Source organism: Chinchilla lanigera, unplaced genomic scaffold (genome assembly GCF_000276665.1).
Source record: "Chinchilla lanigera isolate Chin_1 unplaced genomic scaffold, ChiLan1.0 scaffold00136, whole genome shotgun sequence".
Classification (NCBI taxonomy): domain Eukaryota; kingdom Metazoa; phylum Chordata; class Mammalia; order Rodentia; family Chinchillidae; genus Chinchilla; species Chinchilla lanigera.
The window spans coordinates 1,795,208-1,815,445 of record NW_004955537.1 but is presented as its reverse complement, the minus strand read 5'-3'; the positions used below and the strand labels follow the sequence as shown (position 1 = coordinate 1,815,445).

Here is a 20,238-nt window from a genome sequence, read left to right as displayed (position 1 = left end):
TAAGTCTCACATAGGAAATAGGGGGTACTTTCCAATCCCTCAGCCTACCCAAGGCCTCTGGTAACTACTAATTTAACCCGTGCAGTGCTGTCAGGAATATCAGTGTAGTGCAGTTTTACAGATGAGAAAACTGAGGCTCAAAAAGGTTAACTTTCTAAAGTTTTCATAGTTGATGGCAAAGCCAGAATCATTCAGTCCAGGCCTTACTCCAAAGCTCATTCCTTTACCTTCACTGCTTGCTTGCTTTTCTTCATTCCTGCTCTCCTCTCCTTCTCCTTCCCCCTTACCCTCCCGCTTCCCTTTCTTGTTTGAGACAGGGTCTCACTGTGCAGTTCAAGCTGGCCTTGAACTCACTTTGTAGCCCAGGCTGGGCTCAAACACACTGATCCTCCTGCTTAAGCCTCCCGAGTGCTGGGATTATAGGAGTGCGCTACCACGCCTGGCGTATCTCCACTGCTTTCCAGAAGTACCACTTTTTCCCAAAGCCAGGGATGGTGACTATTCACCCAGTGCGTGCGTGTGCGTGTGTGTGTGTCCTCAAAAATCTCTGGTCATTGAAGGACTGTAGTAGATGGCACAGATCTAGCCACTTTGGCTGATTCAGGTGTGGCTGGAGAGCACATCTAATCAAGTGAAATAGTAAACAAGATCATTAAGCTGCATGTTTAATTTCAGAGGTGTCGACATGTAACCTTGTGCAAAAGGACTGGTCTTTATGGATGAGACCCGTATGGGTGGGATAAAGCAGTCCTGGAGATAATTACATAAGTAGAATTTAGTATTTGTGAGATTTCCTGCATGTAATTGCCTGAGGATCACAGAACTACCCTGAAAGCTGCAAGTTTGAAGGGACCTTTTATTGAGAACACTGAAACCTAGAGGCTGCAGTGACTGACTTCCTGTCACATGGCTAGTGAGGGAAAATTGGGGGGAGGACGGAGAAAGTCATTTACACATGGCAGCTGTTTAAAATCCTTGTACACACGTAGTTTCAGTAGCTGATGATGTAATACTGTTGCTCCATTTTACAGATGAAATAGTTTTGGAGAGGTGCGTCAGTGGAGTTGCATCTTGAATGCTTTTAGTCAAAACATGCAGATTCAGTCTTAGAGTACTTTGTCAAAAAGAAAGAAGGTCAATTTTACATTATAGTGGAGTGTCCTCTTAGGATGAATATGTGACCCTGCGTGTGAGATGGTAGAGTCACATCTGAGATTGTAACTGATACCTGCTTCCGTGCAGCTCGCATGTGAGCATGCCAACACTGAACATGATTCCAGGGGCTGAAGACACACACATACACATTGCCCTTGGGCACAAACCAGCTGCTGCATCTGGCACTTGGAGATAGACTACAACTAGAAAAACTGGCCATGCAGGGCTACGGTGTGTTTTTCCACATCGGTGCCTTCCTAGAGAATGTTCAAGAGTGAATTTTAGTACCGCGCCCCCAGCACAGTATAAGAAGTCAACAAGCACAGTACAGACTGCGCCAAAACTAGAATTCAACCCCAGGTGAGGGATGTGGGGTGTGTCCAACTCCCACCTTTCAAGACGTGCTTTAAGCAGCACAGACCCCAGACCTATAGGATGGATATTGTTTGTCTTTTTTTTATTTTAAAAATAAAAGGAGGAAAACATTAACAGACAGACAACCTTTTACAAAATAGCAAAGGAACAGTACAGACAATACAGAGTTACAAACTGGTAGGAAATTAACAGTGCTTGCTGGATTACATATTGTTACCTTCAAAGTGGTTTCTCATGAAAACAGAGACTGCATGTTGTTTTTTATCTCACATACTTGATGCAAACATTTGTTACAACTGCATACTGATACTGTTACTACTGACCTCATCTTATAAATGAAGAATCTGAGCCAGAGTGATGAACTCACTCATCCAGGGTCATCGGGCTGGTAAGTGATAGCGGTGGCAATAGCAGTGGAGCTGGGATTTCAAATCTAGGCCATGCAGCTCCGGTGTCTGCGTCCTTCACCGGTGCAGTGCTCTATCAGGTGTCTGGCCCTGCTCCCTGTGCTACCGGCAAAAAGATTGGGCCTCAAAGCAAAGCGAGGCTGCTGTGAGCGCCTGTGGCCGCCAGAGGGCAGGTTTGCAAGCTGTGCGCCCTTCCTCTTCTGGAAGCCTTCCTTACCTCAGGGTTGTCCTCCCTTTCTCTGCAGCCCTCAGCGTGGGGTTCTCCTAGAGAAAGGTGGGAACCCCAGGAGCCAGCCTTCAGTGTCTCTGTAGGCCTCCTCCTCTGCAGGGTTTCCGCTAGTTGGAGGAAGCCAAGGAGCCCGCTAGTTGTCACGCTGAACAGTGGGTCCGGCCATCCTATTGCTCCCTGACTCCGAGGTTCAGGTCGGCGGAGATCGCCCCACCGTCAGTCCCAAACTGCCAGCCTCCCAAAGCTCCGCTGCTCTTCTGGCGCTGGCTGACCGCAGGGGTGCACACTGTCTACACGTGTGGCATGGTGTGGGTGTCCTCACATCCTGCTGCTGAGCCGAAGTAGTAGGCCTCCTTGAAAGCTCTAAAAGGTTTGCCATCCCTGCCTTAGTGTCTGCGCACACACACACACACACACACACACACACACACACACACACACACACACAGGCTCCTGTGGCTGTCACAAATGTTACGATTATTGCCACCATTTGCCGGGTCCCTGCCCGGTACTTGACAGCCATTATCTGAGTTAGCACTTCCAACTGCCTTGTGAGGTTGGTCATTATCTGCCTTTTACTGCGGGGGATTGCCACCCGGAGAGGTGAGGTACTTTGCCCCAAGGTCACTGCTGGGGTGAGGGAGAGGCTAGAAGCGCAGATCCGCCTTCCTCTGGTCTGATCTTCCCACAGAGGCCTCTGAGGTGCTCCCCAGGTGCCCTTGACTTCCCTCGTTACCCCACCCGATCATACTGTACCCCAGAGCCAGCTGGGCTGACATCACTGGATGATGGCACCTGTCTTCATTGGAGTCCCCAGAAGATCAGAGAGACAACTTCCTGTCTCTGAGGGCAATAAAGATGTCAGAGGACATTTCCCCCCCTCTCTATGATGTCAGCAGGCAGAGGCATGAGAGCATGGCTTCCATGAGCCTGTGTGGCTGTGAACCCGTGCGAGGGAGGCCTTGTGGGCGAGTGTGACTGGGTGTCATGCGTCTGAGCTGTCCTGACAGTACAGCTGGTGTGACTGTGACTGGCACTGCGTGTGTCAGATGTGCCCATAAGCTGCGGACGGGAAGAAGCTGGCTTCTCACTCACATTTAGGGGCACATTAGCTCTTCCTCTCCTGAGGTCCCCTACCGATGAGACTTGCCTGGGATCTGGCTGGCTTCCCAGGCACTAAGTCAGGCTCTGCAAGCTGGCGCAGAGTCTTCCTTTTTTCTCAGCACAGGCCTGGCTCGTCCCTGTTGCTGCTGCTCCCCTGAGCTGAATGGCAGACCCATACCCCGTTCCCGCCCTCAGGCAGCCCCTCTACCTGGCCCAGCCCAGGCTTCCCTCCCAGCGCAGAAGCTGGTCTGTTACGCCACTCAGCCTGAGCGTGTTCCCTGCATGCACCAAGGCCAGCACAGTACTTGAGACAATGCAAAGAATGCAGACTTGGGGTCAGAAAGACCTGGAATCTCTGTCCCTCCCTCCCACTCTCCCTCCCTCCCTCTCCAGTCTGCTGCCAAGTTGCCAAGACCAGCTGACTCCCCTGCCCCATGGTCTTTCCCCCTCCCCCACCCCCCAGACCTGTCTGCGCTCAGTGCCACAGCCACCTGGTCTTCGTGCTGCAGCCCTTACGGTCTCGCTCTGCTCTGAGCCCCCGTGGCTTCCCGCTGTCACCAGGTTAGGGTCAGAGTCGGGGTTTAGAGCCTTCCTTCCGACCAGCACGAGCCAGCCTCTGCCCTCTGTGCCTCCCGGGGCCAGGTCTTGCACTGACCAGGACCTGCTCAAACCCTTCCCGGGCTGGCAAGCATTCTCTCACCTGGCCCCAGGGACTTGTAGCCCCAGGCTTGTCCTCTTATGGCCTCCGGCGTGTTCCCCACAGAGCCGCATGGCACCTGCTTCGTCCTAGCCTCCCTCTCATCGTCTGTGGGCTCCGGGAGGGGCCCCTGTGGGGCACGTGGTGGGCACTCCCGCTCTTTCCTTCTGTCGCCCTCCAGTGTGGGAGGTGGCCTCGTGGCTGATACCTCAGAAGTGGGACAGGAGGTGGCGGCTGTCCGTAGTGTGAGTGGGAACAGATGGCGAATAGAGCGCCCCATGGCTCCATACCGTGTAGGCCCCGAGGGTATGACACTGCTGAGCAAACAACCAGTCACACCCCTGTCCACTCCCCAGCTGCCCCCGGGGCATCAAGGGGAAGAGCCGCCCAGCAGGGGCTGAGTGGGAAGGAGAGGGAGCCCCCGGAAGCTGGGCTTGGCTCGGCCAGCGGGCTTCAAATCCTGCCCTACATCCGCTTTCTGTGTGGCAGGGAGCACTCTCGGAGAGCCTCCGCTTCCTCCTCTGTCAAACGGATGGGGTCCTTTCTTCTTTACCTTCCCTGGAAGGAGAAGGGATGGGAGTTTGGCTCCAGGAAGACAGGACACAAGGTGTTGTATTGGACTGAACAAAAGTTTAGATTTTCCTTTGGCATTTGAGGCAGAGGGTTCTGTTCTAGAATTTATAGCTGTGTGACTGCAGCCGCCATCAAGTCCACTTGGCAATGACCCTGGAAAGGTGCACTTTCCCTTCAGGTAGCCCCATGCTGTGCCTGTACTTATACTTTGGCCAGGTCCCTTTGCATAGTGCACAGCCAGTACACCTAGTTGTATCCAGCAGCCATGCGTGCGCTCTGAGGAAAGCAGTGGTTTCTCTCTTTACCACTGAGGTTCCGCTTACCCATCTATAAAGTGGGGTTATATAGTAATTTCTTAGGTATTCCCAGAGCTGTTAGGAGCTTCACATCCTTATAATGTCTACCTCAAGCAGCTCTAGGTTCCGGTAGGAACTAGAGGTTGTTTACACCTCTAAAATTTACAAGTTTTAAAAGGTGAGGCTATGAAATGTGAGCCACACCCTTTCCAAGGTCACACAGATCAGCATTAGAGTCTCCAGGCTCCCAGGGTTGGTTGGAAAGTTCTAGGAAATCTAAAATTTGCATTAGAACTGGCTTCATCTCCAATTACCAGATGCAAAAATTGAGACTCAGTAAGGCCTGACAGCTTTTAAATGATGGTGTTGGATTCTAGTCCAGCCTCGGCTGTGGCCTCCAGGTTTGGTCCCTACTTCCTGGTCACCTTCTGGAGAATCCTTTGGGATCCTGGTTGAATGATCAACCTGATCAGGATGACCCTGAATGCCAAGCAAGGCAGCATGCTTTTCCTCTGGAGTTTGGGGCGGCTCCTGGTGGGTTTAGCGGGGAGGTAAGTAGTAGAGACTGCACGGCCTGGAGAGCCAGAGAGGTGCAAGAATTTGCCAGAAGAGGTGGGCTTTGGTGGGGGGAACCTCACAAGTCCAGATCTACCCTCGCACTCATGCAGGAAAGATGTAGAGTGTGAGGTTCTGGGGACCAAGCCTCAGAATTCGGAGTGTGGGCCTGGGGCCTGGGAAGCTTGTGGTTCTGAGAGGCCCCCGAGGTCCAGCAGTTTCTATACAGGTTTTTGAGGTAATGACCTCTGTAGAGGAAGAGAGCATTTGAACTCAGGTAGGACCAGGCTGGGCAGAGAAGCTGGGGCTGAGGAAGAAGGATTGGTTCCCATTTCCCAGGGCAGACGTCAGAATGGGGCTGGGTAGGGTACGTCCCAAAGGGCCAAGGCTTGGGAGCCACTTCCTCGTTCCCGCGGGGCGGAGTGCCGTCACTCCCACGGTCCCACCCTCTCCACCCCTGCCTTACACCAGGCAGGCCCCGGCAGGAGGCTGTGGGAGGAAGAAACATCAGGAATCAAAACCCCCCAACGCTGCCACCCCTTAGGAGGGGAAAGACTGAAGAGCTACAGCGGGTCAGAGAAAAGGGCTCCTCCAGCCCCCAACACCCCAGCTGAGCCCTGACCCGAAAGCCGAATCAGGTCCCCGTGCCGAGTTAACTTCACGCGTCTTCCCAGACCCAACCCCGACCATAAACCCAACCCCGCCACACCTCTAACTTCAGCTGCATACTCAGCTCGTCTCAACCCTACAGGGAGTGTTGACCTAACCCCAAACTTACTTCCATGTCCACTATCGTCCCCGCCTCGGGCCAGTCCCAGCTGTTTCTCAGTTCCAAACCTGCCCCTGGCAGCCTCTCCCCAGCCTCCGTTCCTCTCACGCTCTGACTGTAGTCCAAACCCCAATTCAAACCCGAACTTGCACTCCTGCCCTAATGGCTGCGTCAGTCTCGAGCTTGACTACAGTCCAGACCCCCACCTACGCTGACCTTCACATTCATGTCCACCCTGCCCAGCCCACCCAGCCCTGTGCAATCCCAGTGCCACCGCCACCGAATCCTGAGTGTCCCAGCCCCCATCCCAGCTCCATCCCTGGGTCCCTGGACACACACCTCAGCACACATACGCAGACACGCCTCAGCATATATACAAAAGTGCACAACCACACACTTCAGTGGATATGCATGCACCTGGGTGTCCGCACACACACCAGCCAGGGCAGGAGTGCCCTGCCTGCCTCTGTAGCTCCCCTCCCACCCTGCCAAGCTTTACTCTATTCAGTCCCTTCTTCAGTATTGACTCTGGCACACAGGCATTCCTGCCCCACTGCCCAGCTGGCCAGGCAGTCAGCCCCACAGTGGGTTAGTGGAGCAGAGAGATGGAGCGGCCAGAGCCGCCCTTCCTCCTGGGCTCACTCATCATGGGTTATGCAATGGCATATGCTGCGGGGCACAGCCAGTCTCAGCGGGACTGAAGCGGGGGCACAGAGTCCTACGCAGAGGGGTGTGAGATCCCATCGGAGGACCCTGGGGGCAGGACTGGCTGGATGGAGAGGCCAGCACCGGGTAAGGAGGGGTTGTGGCTCAGACACCAGGAGGCTGGTGGAGACCGGGAGCTCATGTTGCCAAGAACATACCTGAATGGCCCTTTCGCCGAACACTTCCTGTGTGTCAGGCACTGGGTCTCACTCTTAAAGCCCCATTTAACACTAATACCAGGTAGCTATTAGTATTGGTTCCACCCAGGGAACACAGGGGTCTTACCGAGTCTCAGCGAGCGAAAGACTCCTGTCCACATCACACACTGGTCAAAATGGGGCAGTGGATGGAAGCCAAAAGCAGGCTGGGGGCACAGAGCTGAGTGCCTCCCTAAAATCATAGCTGCCCAGCCCAGGAACAGCCTTGGCCTGCAGCCTCAACAGTCATTCGAAGTCCTGTGTCCCAACCTCCTCCTTCCCCGGCTGACTTACATTTCTCTGACTAGCCCCGGCCCATCCCGCATCTCCGGCTGTCCCAAATGCAGCACCCTCTGCACAGAACGGCCTTCCATCCTGCCCCTCCTCATTGTCTGGGTGTCAGTGCGGCACAGCCTCCTTGGGGAGGCCGTCCTGAGCTGGCCATCCCTGCTGTGACGTGGCCCCGCCACGCTCCACATGCCCCACAGCTCTGTGGTCCTCACCCTAACTGCCCTCTGGCATAGTCACTGTCTGGGTCCGGACCTCTCTCTTCATGGGCAGTGCTGGTTTCCCAGGGGCTGTGACCCAGAGGGAACACAAGACCCAGCCCCACTGTGGGTCAAAGGGGTGCCCAGGGAGGGGCCTGGGCTCTGCCCGCCTGCGGCTGATTGCTTATCTCACAGGGCTGCCCTGACCCTTATCTGATGTGGTCTGACAGGCACCAGATGGGACGCTGACAAGGGCTGGAGGTTATTCAGTAACTCTGACCTCCTTAAAAGGTCTGCTCTTTCCTGACACCAGAACCAGTGTCTGGTCTCCCGGCTTCTGATGCCATGAACACCTTCCTGCTCTCTGCACTGTGCCTTGGTGCCTGGGCTGCTCTGGCTGGGGCGGTCACTGTACGGGTAAGCCCCCTCCCCCACCCAGTCCAGGGGTGCCGGGGCTTGTCCCCTGAGAGACCATGTCTCTGGGGCCAGAATGGAGGCACACTTCCTCTGGAAATCCTGTCCTGCCAGGCACGTACTTTCTTTCCCCTTCAACCCTGGAGGAGAAAGAACCCAGCGAGCTAGGAGAGAGGTGAGAGATGGCGCACCTGCCAGGAAGAGTTTCTCCCCAGCACCTTCCTGTGACCCCTGGGAAGGGGGAGTTCTCAGCCCCACTTTACAGAGGGAAACTGAGCTTCAGAGAGGCTCTGTAAGGGCCAGGGACTCCCTGCTGGGAAGTGAAGGAGCTGGAGTCAAACCGGGGCCCTCTTCCTCAGTCCCAGGGTCAGCCGCACACGCTGTCCAGGGCGGCGGAACCGCGTGGACATCCTGGAGGTCCCGAGGAACGCCTGTGCCTACTGGGCAACACCATCCACAGGCCCGACTGGCTCCCAGCAGGGCTTCCGCTCTCCAGGAGAGGCTCATGGAAGCTATTTGTTGTTTTTTAAGGACAGGTTCTCAGTATGTAGCCCAGGCTGGCCTCAAACTCAGGATGGTCTGCCTCAGCCTCCTGAGTGCCGGGATTACAGGCCTGCACCACCGTGCCTGCCCTGCAGGTTTTATTGTTTCTCAAACAGAAACCAGGCAAATGCTGCAGGCAGAGAGTCAGCCACAGTGCTCTTAGGAGGGGGAAAAGGCCGGGCCAGCCACACGGCAGGAGGTGTTCTGGTCCCGGCCTCTCTGCCTCTGGAGCTCCACATGCATTTTCTCCATTCCGGCTATGACAGCATGCAGAACCTGAGGCCTCCAGCGTGCCCGAGGGATGCGCTCAGTGTCACACAGCAAAGCCAGGAGGGCAGGCGGCAGCTGTGGACCCCACACCATCCCCAGGGGCTGTCCCCTCCCCGGGCCTGCCGTGCTGGGACGAGCCAGGCCTCATACTTAGCTGTTTCCCTCAGGATGGAGATTTCTCCTTTCCTCTGGAGTCAGTGAAGAAGCTCAAAGACCTCCAGGAGGTCCCAGAGCCCAAGGTCCAGGGCCGCAGAAAGTTTGTGACTCCACCGCTCTGCAGTCACCCAGGATTTCCAGAGGAGCTCCGGCCTGTCTGCAGCCAGCCCAACGCAGAGGACATCCTGCACCGGCTTGGTGAGTGGGCCAGGACATCCTCTGATTGGCAGCTCTTGGGAAGAGATGCGCTCTAATTGGTGGAGTTTGGAGAGGCTCAGTTCTGATTGGTGTGTATGTAGAGAACAATTTACATGAGTTCTAAGTGTTTGGGGATGGTTGGTAGGTGGCTCTGCATGCCATCATCTGGTCTTAGCTGTACCTCCTTTCTGGACAGAGCTTCCCTCTGAGTGGCTGGCTTGAGTGGTCCATAGACCCTTGCTTAGAGAAAAGGCCAGCATGTCAGAGAGGACAGTTCTTGGGGGGTGGGGTAGAGGATGCCCGAGCTCTGGCTTCAGGGGAGCAGGGGGCTTCAGGGAAGGGGAAGCTGGCGTCACCAGGGACTCTCTCCCGTCCAGAGGCCATCGCTCAGGACCCGAGCACTTGTGAGATCTGTGCCTACGCCGCCTGCGCCGGATGCTAGGGCGGCCTAGCCGCTGTCTTCCTCCCAGGGAAGCCCTTTCTTCTGCTGGAAGGGCAACGCGTGATCCTCCCACTCCTAGCAGCTCAACCTACGCTGCCCCAAGGGAGCTCAGAGAGGGGCTGCGGGATGAGGGCTTCCAGGCCTGAGACCGAGCTTTGCAAGGTGCATGCCAACCCTCAGCTAATAAACCGGATTCCGAGTACCGCTGGTGTTGCTTGCGTTCCTTCCTTCAGCCATCGCTCTGGCCACTGGCCAGCTTCACGGCTGCCAGTCCTGGCCTGGACAACTGGGGGTTAGTGCGCATGCTTCCTACCGAGCTACCCATGTCCCACCCTCGGGGCTGACACCACATACTGGTACAGAGCGGGCCTGAACCTCTAGGCCACACCTGGACAGGGTGGAACCTCCACTTTTGCTTCACATCCACGGTCACCAGAGTGTGCACAGGAGCCTGTCTGAACTGGATCTCTACCATGTCACTGTCCAAGTCTTGGTATTCTCCCTGCACTCCCACCGCAGGGTCTGACTCCCTCTGACCACACAAGTTGCCTCCTGCCCTCCCCCGTGATTCCAGCCGGGATGTACCTCTGATCCCCTCCCGCCACTCTGTGACCCTCTGCCCAGGCTCCTGGCTGGATAAACTACTCAGGCTCCATGGCCTTTCCTCAAGACACCATTCCTAATGCCCTCAACAGGAAAACATCTTGGTGTTCCAGCCTGGCCCTGGGTGCTAACACTGCACGTTGATCACCCACACCCCTTGTACAGGTGGGCTGTGTAACGGCTTCTGTGCCTGAGGAAAGCTGCCTACCCCAGACACAAGGTCAACCTGCACCGTGCTTGGATGAGGCTGTTGAGAGGGCAAGAGAAAGCCGGAACTGCATGGTCACTGGCCTGGGCGCTTGCCCTAGGTCGTCCACATGCTGTGTGATGCTAGAAAAATCAGTTTCCCCCTCTGTGCCTCAGCCTCCTTCTGTGTAAAACTCGATACTGACAGTGCCTGTCTCCAGGCTGGGCGAGATAATACATTTAAAGCCTCCAATTCAGACCAGAGAGAAACATAACAGGAACATAATCAGTGATAAAAGCAAACCAAAAACTAGGGTTAGGTTGAGAATGACTCAGAGAGGCATGGGGAAGGGGGTGTGGAAGTAAGGCCAGTTAGTAAAGGTCCAGGGGGAAAAGGAAGAGAAGACAACCAAGCCCTTGGAGAGCACCATGCAGAAGAAACCCTATAAGGGGTCCAGGCAGGATTCCCAGGGGCTCTGGGATTGATTCAGAGGGAGATTCCCTTCTGGCTGAGACCAGGAAGGGTTTGTGAAGGAGGAGAAGGACCATGTTTTCATTAGCTCCTGAGATTTGCTTTGGATTTCCAAATCAATATGGAGGTAGGAAGGGAAACTTCCGGAATTCCAGGAGGGTGGGACCATGCATGGTGAAACTAGGATAGTTCAGTGTGGGCAGGGTGGAGCCTGAAGGCAAAAAGGAATGGATTGAAGCTGACATGCCATTCACAAGCCAGGCGTCCCTCTTTGAGTCTTGGTTTTGCCATCTGGAAACGGGGTGACGACAGACCCCGCCTCCCCAGTCTGCTGCGGGAGTTGATGGGCCAAGTGGCAGGTAGAACGCTCCAGTGCTTGAACTCTGGAGCCAGTGCTGGCAGTGGCTCCTGGCCCTGCCTGCTGCCGCTGTGCGACTCGGCGGGGAATTCCTTAGTTTCCTGTTCAGCCAAGTGAGGGTGATGAGAATGCCCACTGTGTGCACTGCGGGGAAGGTTAAATGAGGTGATGCCGGGAAAGTTCTGAAAGCTTCGCCAGTGAGTCAAAGAAATTATAGGAAAATTGAAAGATATCTTTAGACATATGAAAATGAAAGTAGCCTCCCAAGACTTAATGGGGTGCAGCAAAAGCAGTTCGAAGAGGTAAGTTTGTAGCAATAAATGCCTACAGAGGAAAAGAAGAAAGATTTCAAATAAACAACCTAACATTAAACCTCAAGGAACTAGGAAATGAATACACAAAGCCCAGAGTTAGTTAAAGGAAGAAAATAATAAAGATGAGAGCAGAAATTAATGAAACAGAGTCTAGGAAACAATAGGGAAGAGCAATAAAACAGTGTGGTTTCAGATAAAAGTGACAAAGCTTTAGACTAAGAAAAAAGAAAAGTCTCAAAAGCATCAAAAACTTCTTCTTTAGATTATGTCTTGCTATTTCTGTTCAACATATTTCTGGAAGTCTTAGCCAGAGTAATTAGACAAGAAAGTAAATTTTAAAAGGCAGCCAATTCAAAAGAGAAGAAATGAATTGCTTCTTTTCACAGGTGACATGATCTTACATACAGAAGCCCTCAAGAATTCCAAACAATTTAGGGTAGAACAGATGAATTCAGTAAAGTTGCAGGATACAAAAATTAACATACAAAAATCAGTAGCAGGCGGGATGTGGTGGTGCACGCCTGTAATCCCAGTACTTGGAAGGCTGAGGCAGGAGGATAGTTGTGAGTTCGAGACCAGCCTGGGCTACAAAGTGAGCTCAAGTCCAGCCTGAACTGCATAGTGAGACCCTGTCTCAAAAAGATAAAACAAAACAAAACAAATCAGTACCATTTCTATGTTAACAATAAACTAACCAAAAAATCAACCCCCCCAAACCCAAATTAAGTAAATTTGATTTATGAAGGAAAAGGAGCGGGGAGGCAGAGGAGCTCCACTGGCCAGGTCCCTGGGTTGTCTCCACTAGGAAGGTGGGAACACAGAGGATCTCACGGGCAGTGATGAGTCCAGATGATGCCTGGGCACAGGCTAAACTTGAGGGGTGGCCTGGGGAGCCACAGCAGGGTCAGGGCAGTGCCTCCTGTTCCTCTGGGTACAGTGCCTATAGGAGGCAAGACCATGGAGAAGCTCTGGCTGGCCTGAGTGATGGCAGCGGTGGAAGTAGAGGCCTGGAGAGCGGCAGCAGCCCTTGCACAGGGCCCTGGCCACAGGGGAAGGAGAGGAAGAAGCTGGAGCTCTGGGAGGCAGCAGGGCTGGCAGTCGGGTCGGGCAGCAGTCAGGATTCTCGGCCGTCTTGGAGACTCTGGGGGGAAGCCAGGCCCTTTGCAGCAGCTTTCCTCCTCCCCGGCTCTCAGGACAGGGCTGAGGAGGGGCCCACTCTGGGGAAAGGCCCTGCTCCCTGAGTTGCTCACACAGCTCCTGGCTTGAGCTCAAGCCATGGAGGCTGCTGTGAGGGTGCGACAGCTGCCCCTGGCCTTCGGTGCCATCAGCTGTGGGCAGACGGGGCAGAAAGAAAGGAACAAGGGAGTCAGGTTATGGACCCTGGCCAGGATGTGTCGGGAAGAGCCTGCCTGGCCACTTTGCAGGTGTGTGACCCCAGGCTGGGGATTTCTTTCTGTGCATTGATGCCTTATTTGAGAGCTTGTCCGAGCAGGGAGCGCAGCTACTTGTGTACCCTTGATGGAGGACCGGTCCTCCTCTGGGGCGGGGGTGCTTGTCCTCCTTGACCAAGGGCGCAGCTTCAGGAGGGATGCACACGGCGCGCTGAGGGAGGAAGGGGATACCGCCTAGCCAGCCAGATAGGCCCAGTCAACCCTGGCGTGACACAATCAACAGGTGACAGAAGTCGCGGCCAGATGGCCCTCACTTCCTTGACTCCTTATTTGAAAGGAGAGGGAATAAGCATCATATCGGCTCCATCGGACTGTCCTGAGGACTGGGAATTACGTGTGCCAAGTGTTTAGAACAGTGCCTGCCGTCGAGCACGTGCTGAGTAAATCTTGGCTGTTGTTCATCTCCCCCAGCGCCACAAGGCTGGGAGGGGGAGAGGAGGTCTCCCAGCTGGAGCTCGGGGAGAGAGGACAAAGGCAAAGGGTGGGGACAGAGTCTGTCCCTAACAGCCTGCAGGGGCCTGGTCTTCCTTCCCTTACACCTTTTCGCACCTCTCCCTCTCCCATCAGGAGCATAGGAGCTCTGGCTGCAAAGCTAGGGGGCTTTGGGTCCAGCCTGAGTGTCCCCGAGTCTGGGTTGCTCTGTGAGCTTGGGCTCCCTTATCTGTGGAAACAGGGTTTCATGAGTCAGCGCCTCAGCACTTGAACCTCAGGGGAATTCCTGCCTGTTATCTTCTGCCCAGCCTCTCCCGTCTGCCCCTCCAGCTTCCCAGTGCCTCCACCCATCGCTCCTCAGGATGGACAGACAGACACTTGGCCCTGTGTGGGCAGAATCTTTATTCAGAAGCAGTGGGCTGAACTCTGCTTGGATCCAGCGCTAGGGCCCTGGGAAGGTGGCGATGGCCCTGTGGCCTGGCTTCTCCGCTGAGCACGGGTAGGAGTGGAGGGCTGCAGGGGCAGTGGGCTGGGGGGCCACGACCATCTCAGCAGCCGGTACAGGCGATGTTCACACACAGCTCGCACTCCTCATTGTCCATGGCCCCTGGGTAGAGAGAAGGTCAGTCAGCCAAACCTGAAGCTGAACCTGGGAGGCCCGTGGTTGCATGGGAGCTACTGGTCAGGCTGCAGGAAGCGGCCAACTAGGACAAGTCCTGGCCCATCCTCCCAGCAGGGAGCTTTGGCTGCACAGCGAGGGGCACTGGATCCAGTCCCACTGTGCCTGGACGAGGTACTTCTGCTCTGGGCCCGAGTTCAGACTCTTGTCTGCTATAGGGGCAGATCATCCTGACCAGGACCCGAGGAGGGAATGCAGGCAAAGGGCCCAGCACAGAGGAGGGTCAGAGGGTGTTCCGCTGTTCAGCTCTGCCATACCCTCTGATTTCAGCCTAGCTGTCTCCGCCCCTTGGAAGCCTTTCAGCTCATTCCCTCGGACGCCAGCTGTGAGCATCTCTGGGCTCGCACACTCACTGGCAGTGGCGGGAGGGCTGCTCTCTGGGCTTCCTGCCCTCCTGTCTATGGAATCTGGGAGGGACTCCCGGGGGGGTTGGTTAAGGGAGCTTTCTGCAGGCCTGACTTTCTGTGTCCAAACCAGGGCATTCCTGGGGAGGGCACGGGTTGGGATTCTGGATCCTTCCTTCCTGCAGCAGGCGGCAAGGAGCTTGAGTGGGGTGGGACAGGAGAGGCAGAACGACCTTTGGGCTGGGGCTGGGGCACTTACTCAAGGACGGCAGGATGCTGGCAGCGTCCTGGGAGGCACACACAGGCTGGAGGTCCAGGGGCAGGGCTGGGTGGTTGCACACGGAGGGCTGGGGGTTCTGGGCCTGCAGGCGGGGGCTGGGCATCCACTGTCCCTCCAGGGCCTTCAGCTTCTTCACTGATTCCAGCTGGACCTGGTAGCCTCGGTACTGTGGGAGGGAGGGTAGAAGGGCTCAATCTCGGGACAGGGGCAGGGCGGCCATGGGACCTGGGGTCCTCGAACCCTACAGATCCTCTGGACCCTCCACTGTGCTCATGGAAAGTCCCGGCCATGCTGGAAAGAGCAGCCGGGGCAGACCAGCAGGGTCTGATCTCCTGGCCCTTTGCACACACCCTGCCCCAGGCTGTTGGGAGCCGGGGAGGAGTCCATGCAAGCTGTGCGACCCTGTGAAACAAGACCTGGGTGTTAGAGATGTGCAGACTGTGGTTCAAATCCCACCTCTGCCCTGACTGGCCGCTGATCCTCCCCTCTGAGCCGTAGGTCCTCCACCATCTGATCTCCCCTGTAGGGCGTCCAGGTGCTCATCTGGAGCTGGCTCAGTGACATGACTGCGACCCTAGGCTGGCTGGGCTGGCTCTCTCAGCCCCCTCCCAGGACCTCTTCATTCTTCTGGGAAGACCTTTCCCTGATCAGGCATGAGATGCCAGAGCTCCGCACATTCGGCAGAGGCCAGCCGCACCCCACCGCACAGCAGCCAGCCCTGCCTGCATAGCTTCCACCTCACGGCCCCGGGAAGGACCCTGCAGCCCTGCCACCTGCTCTCTGGGCCTTTGAATATGCCACATCTCTGCCTGCAGCAGGCCCCCTGGTCCTGGCGCCTGGGCTTGTCCTGCACTGTCCTCAAGAGTTACCTGCCAGGAAGACTGTCTCGTGGCCACTCCTCCCCCCAGGTATGGATAACTCGGATACGGAAGCATAAAAGGCGGGGATCTCCTTCCTTGGGCTCCTCTTCCATCCCATGTCATGCTCCACGTTCTGAGCCCTGGGACCAGCACCAGCCTTGGAGGAAAGCAGTGCTAGTAAACAGCTGTGTGCTCTTATCTCTCTCGCAGTCACCATCATGGTCACTATCAACATTCCGCCTGCTCCGGCGCACCAGCTGTCTGGACCCTGGACTGTGGCTGGGTGTCAGGCCGAGGCTGAGGAACTCACCTTGATGTAGACTGACTGTGTACCCGGCGGCAGCAGCAGCAGCAGCAGCAGCAGCAGGACCACAGCCAACCCTGACAGGCATCCCAACAGGGGCCTGCTGCCCATCTTGCCCCCTCTGTGTCCCTGCTGCCGCTGTCCACCTGGCTCCCACCTGCTTCCCAGCTGGCAGCTCCTTATAGACCAGGCTTCAGAGGTCTGGTCACTCATTAACTGGCCAGCTCGGGTGGGGTTGACAGAAGCTTGGCTCTCTGACAAGCCCAGAGCTGGTTCCCAGGAAGGGGCCCGGGCTGATGGGGACACAAAGCCCGGAGCACAGAGGACATGAGAAGTTCCTGCCCAGTGCGGGGCTCTCTGTGGAGGCCTTGGTCACCACTTCTCTTTACCCTTTCATGCCCTGGGGTGTGGAAAGGGAGACCATTTTACAGACAGGGAAAGGGAGGCCCATGAAGTAAAGTGACCTTTCTGGGTCACAGATCTCATTAGTGGCAGAGCAGGGTCTCCAGCCAGGTGTCACTGGCCCAGGTCAGCCCTAAATTCTTTCTGAGGATGCACAAGTACAGAGGGGTGAGGGTACAGGACTGGTGTCAGGGCTCCCCAAGGCTACCTCCTTGCGACTACCATCTCTACTTGCACCCCTAGACCTGTGGGGGGCTGTCCTCCCAGCCATGCCTCTACCAGGCCTCTGCCTGTCATCTCCCACCTGGGCCTGTCCACCCTCCACTGTGTGTGACCCATGTCCCCTGTCCGTGTCTTCCAAGAGCCAGTAACCTCAGTCAGTGTGGAAGAAAGAGGGTCCCGGTCCTGCTGTGAGTGTGTGATCTTAGACAAGTCGCCTCCAACTGGAACGAGCCTTTGTTTGCTCTCTTGTCCCCCCATGCACACAGCGCTCCAGGCGCAGGGCTGCCGTAGGGCTGATGCAGCTGTGCCCTGCTGGAGCTCCCGCCACCTGCTGGGCAGCATCTGCAGCAGGTCCGTTAACCTCACAGCTGCCCCTGAGGCCCTGCATAATAGGCTGCAGAGGATGAAGGGTGGGTCAGAGAGACAGGGCAAAGTCTCTACAGGTGATGTCATCATGGCCAGACCAGGCAGCTGGGCCAGGCACACTCTGGCTTCTGGTGGGCACCCCATGCATGACGCTGAGTGGAGGCCCCCACGGTGCATCCTGCCGCTCTAACTTGGTGGCCAAGACTGAAGTCACCGAGTTCCATCACACCAGCCCTACCTAAGCGTCTGATGTCTTCTCCTGTTTTCCTCAGTGCCTGAAATGTACATCTGTCTCTTTTTTGTCTTGGATTGAAGAGGAAAAAAAAAAGCTCCAGTGAACTTTGGAATTTACTGTGTCTTGCTTTGCATCCAGACTTCAGCCCTTGCTCTCTAGAGTATGAAGGTACTAGCGGACTCTTTCAGGCTTTCTCACCTGTAAAATGAGAATAATCACCTGATAACAGTTGCTTTTGTTTCTTGAATGTGATGTGCTGGGCACTTTGCTGTAGTGTGGGTGAAATCCCAGTTAGCCCTACAGGACCGGTGTACCAGTTGTCCCCATTTTGCAGATGCCGCCCTGAGCCTCAATAAGGTACCCTGTCTGTTGTTATTGTGGGAGTAGGCAGGATGAGCAGGGTTTCTATTTAGAAAATTCTCACCTTTTCTCAGAAAAAGCAACAGGCCTTGGAAGCGGGAAGTGCTGTGTTCTAACACAGACTCCGGCACTCACGAGCTCTGCGACCTTAGACACATTACTTAGCTTCTCTGATCGGTTTCTTCACCAGTAAAGTGAAAAACGTAATGAACAACCTTACAGTGGCTGTTGTAAGGAAAGGACAAATGTTCCTCTTTTCCCAGGGAGCGCACGCCTCTCCCTGTCCCCAGACCGCTCGTGTCCTTGGCTGCAGCGCCTCGGCCAGGGAGACCTGCAGGTTCCCTCCTGCCTTCCCCAGGGAGCCTCCCACACAAAGCCCAGCTCCGGGACTGTAGCTTCAGGGTTTTGACCTCTGGTCCGCTCAGGCTGACCTTGATGCCATCCTGTCCAGCACAGAGGATGGCCGATGACTGTGACCTGGGCAGGTGCTACAACCTCTGGGAGCTCAGTTTCTCATTTGAAACAAGGTGACCAGTCTCCAGCACTGGAGGTTGGACCAGGCCCCTTGGGCCCAAACCTGTGCTCCTTCTACCAGCTTCAAGGGGTGCTGGGGTTCCCCCCCTACAGGGAGAGACAAGGCACAGGCTTGTGGGTGTGGAGAGCCCAGTAGGCGTGGCTCCCCTCCCTTCTTCACCCTCGGGTCCCTCCCTCCAGGGCCTCTCGTGAGCCCTCCCCTGGGAACAAGGTACAACTTCCTCATCTGCTTGACAGGACTCAGGTTCCTTGTTCAAACCCATCTCCTAATCTCTTCATGAATGACCCCACATCCATCAACGACACCCCAGCCACAGACTGCGGCCTCGCTGCCACTCCCGCCAGCCCACGCAGGATGACGCCTGTCCCCGGGCGCTTCCCTCTTCATGGCCGTGGGAAGTGATGGTCACGCTGGCCTGTGAAAGTCTCACGGGGCCCGGGGGTGTGACAGGTTGTCCCCGTGTCTTTGAGTCACTCCTCGTCCCCACACTGGGCTCCCGCCGCTCGCTCACTGCCACAGGGAGCCTGTGACGCCTTCGCCCACCAGCGCTGACCACTCCGTCTTTCTGCCTCCATTTGTTTTCAGGGACGCACACTTTCCAGGCTGAATGTCCCTCTCACCGGCTCTGTCTCCCGAGCTTCTCCGTTGGCTTTTCCTGCTCTTCCTGTGCCCTGTCTCCACTGACCTCTGTCATGTTTCATCCTCTCCCCCAAGGTCCCACCATCGCCCTCAGTCTACACATTATTGAGACATCTTGTAATAGTCAGAGTTCTCCTGAGAAACAGACTCCATGGGACCTGCTTATTTATCTACATGGTTTGATCAAACAATACAGTCAATATTTGAATTTTTAAGCTTATTGCAGTAAAAGACAAATTACCATGAACCTCCCTCAAAACCCTCCTCCTCCGTGCTTAAAACAGACGTACTGCATTGCTCTTTGCCCTTGTTGAAGCAACTGGAAGTCCTCTTTCCTGAATGTCTTTAGCTGCTCTGTCACACTGCTCGATGTTCTGAGTTGGTTCAAAGTGCTTGCCTTTCACGGTCACTTTGACATTGGGGATGAGCCAGAAGCCACACGGTGCCAGAGCCCACGAACAAGGTGGGTGAGGGGACACTGTGACGCTCCTGCGAGCCCGCCTTTCCGTCGGATGGCCCCAAGCAGCAGCGTTCAGTGTATTTTTGATCATACCTCGTAAAGGCACTTATGAAAGAAGACTTCTTTGGAAAGTGGCAAGAAAGATGGGGTAAGTCTGCTTGAAAGGGTGGGGGATTTTTGGGGGGAGAATTAATGGCAATATGTTTTTGCTGTCATGTATTTAAAAATTAGTGTTTTTCGCAAATTTTGATCACACTCCTGTCCATCCATCTCCCTACCTGTCAGTCTCCTATCTGGGGTTTATTTTAAGAAATTGGACCATATCATTGTCAGGGCCGGCAGGTCCGAAACGTGCAGGTCAGGCTGGCAGGCTAGAAATTCAGGTCAGACTTGACATTGATGTTCTGTGAATTCTTACAATTTTATTATGCATCAGCACTTGTTTTAAATATAAGCTGAACTTTCTCACACCAGAAGCAGGGTTTGGTCATCCTTGATAGTTTCCAGTTTTGTTGTCCCCCCTGACCAATTCCTCCAGGAGACTGATGCAGATTTGCACCTTACACAACTGCTTCCTTCCAGGTGATCGCTTCCCTATGTGGCAGCTGGACACAGCCTGCCTGAGTAGCCCCCCAAGGGCCCACCAGACTGAGGAGATGTCATAGTACCACCTCTCAGCTGCAGCGTGACCACAGCAACTTGTGCCTGCTTGCTTTCAACCTACCAGTTGCTGGGTGTGCTGGCACATGCCTGTAATCCTAGGACTCTGGGAGGCTGAGACAGGAAGATCACAAGTTCAGGGTCAGTCTGGGCAATGTAATGATTTAGACAGAACTCTCAAAATAAAAAATAGAAAAGGTCTGGGGATGTAACTCAGTACGAAAGCCTTGGGTTCAATCCCCAAAAAGAAAAGAGAAAAAAACAGAACAGAAAAATACAACTAAACTAAACCATCAACTAAGACCCACCAATTAATATGCCTGAGGGAAACCTGATTGGACAACACCCTAGTTCAGTGATGGCGAACCTTTTAGAGCTTTAACAGCCCGCTGCAGCACACGTGCCACAGGTTTGCCCTCGACACTCCTCGAACATGTCCAAGATTGTTTATCTTTGGGGTTTTTGCTTTTCATATATACACTGGCACGAGTCACCCTTTTCAT

The 20,238-nt window shown here is 55.1% G+C and overlaps 2 protein-coding genes and 1 long non-coding RNA gene across 4 annotated transcripts; 2 read left to right on the top strand and 1 right to left on the bottom strand.

The window, feature by feature from the left end:
- Positions 1-6,648: 6,648 nt before the first annotated feature.
- Positions 6,649-9,775, top strand: Guca2a (guanylate cyclase activator 2A (guanylin)). 2 transcript variants are annotated; one of them, XM_013507783.1, is made up of 3 exons: positions 6,649-6,952; positions 8,945-9,131; positions 9,509-9,775. In XM_013507783.1, the coding sequence occupies exons 1-3, from the start codon at positions 6,815-6,817 to the stop codon at positions 9,571-9,573; spliced, it is 390 nt and encodes a 129-aa protein (XP_013363237.1). In that variant the 5' UTR covers positions 6,649-6,814; the 3' UTR covers positions 9,574-9,775. The 2 variants fall into 2 exon arrangements, with proteins under 2 accessions (XP_013363237.1, XP_005410650.1); XM_005410593.2 differs by lacking the exon at positions 6,649-6,952 and adding an exon at positions 7,784-7,967.
- Positions 9,776-13,772: 3,997 nt separating this feature from the next.
- Positions 13,773-17,197, bottom strand: Guca2b (guanylate cyclase activator 2B (uroguanylin)). The gene is made up of 3 exons (XM_005410592.2): positions 15,863-17,197; positions 14,672-14,858; positions 13,773-13,996 (listed from the first exon to the last, which is right to left on the bottom strand). The coding sequence occupies exons 1-3, from the start codon at positions 16,067-16,069 to the stop codon at positions 13,938-13,940; spliced, it is 453 nt and encodes a 150-aa protein (XP_005410649.1). The 5' UTR covers positions 16,070-17,197; the 3' UTR covers positions 13,773-13,937.
- LOC106147268 lies at positions 13,809-15,856 on the top strand. Its single transcript, XR_001232082.1, has 3 exons — positions 13,809-13,888; positions 15,508-15,600; positions 15,763-15,856. It is a non-coding gene; the product is annotated as an uncharacterized LOC106147268 (long non-coding RNA).
- Positions 17,198-20,238: the final 3,041 nt, after the last annotated feature.

What these genes read in the sequence shown, in the direction of transcription:
- Guca2b (XM_005410592.2), bottom strand. Translation starts at nt 16,069, where the DNA reads ATGAGTGACCAGACCTCTGAAGCCTGGTCTATAAGGAGCTGCCAGCTG. An exon ending in CACAGTCAGTCTACATCAAG is followed by an intron (nt 14,859 to 15,862) that starts GTGAGTTCCTCA and finishes TCCCTCCCACAG; the next exon opens with TACCGAGGCTACCAGGTCCA. An exon ending in CAGCATCCTGCCGTCCTTGA is followed by an intron (nt 13,997 to 14,671) that starts GTAAGTGCCCCA and finishes CTCTCTACCCAG; the next exon opens with GGGCCATGGACAATGAGGAG.
- Guca2a (XM_013507783.1), top strand. Translation starts at nt 6,815, where the DNA reads ATGCAATGGCATATGCTGCGGGGCACAGCCAGTCTCAGCGGGACTGAA. An exon ending in GATGGAGAGGCCAGCACCGG is followed by an intron (nt 6,953 to 8,944) that starts GTAAGGAGGGGT and finishes TGTTTCCCTCAG; the next exon opens with GATGGAGATTTCTCCTTTCC. An exon ending in GGACATCCTGCACCGGCTTG is followed by an intron (nt 9,132 to 9,508) that starts GTGAGTGGGCCA and finishes TCTCCCGTCCAG; the next exon opens with AGGCCATCGCTCAGGACCCG.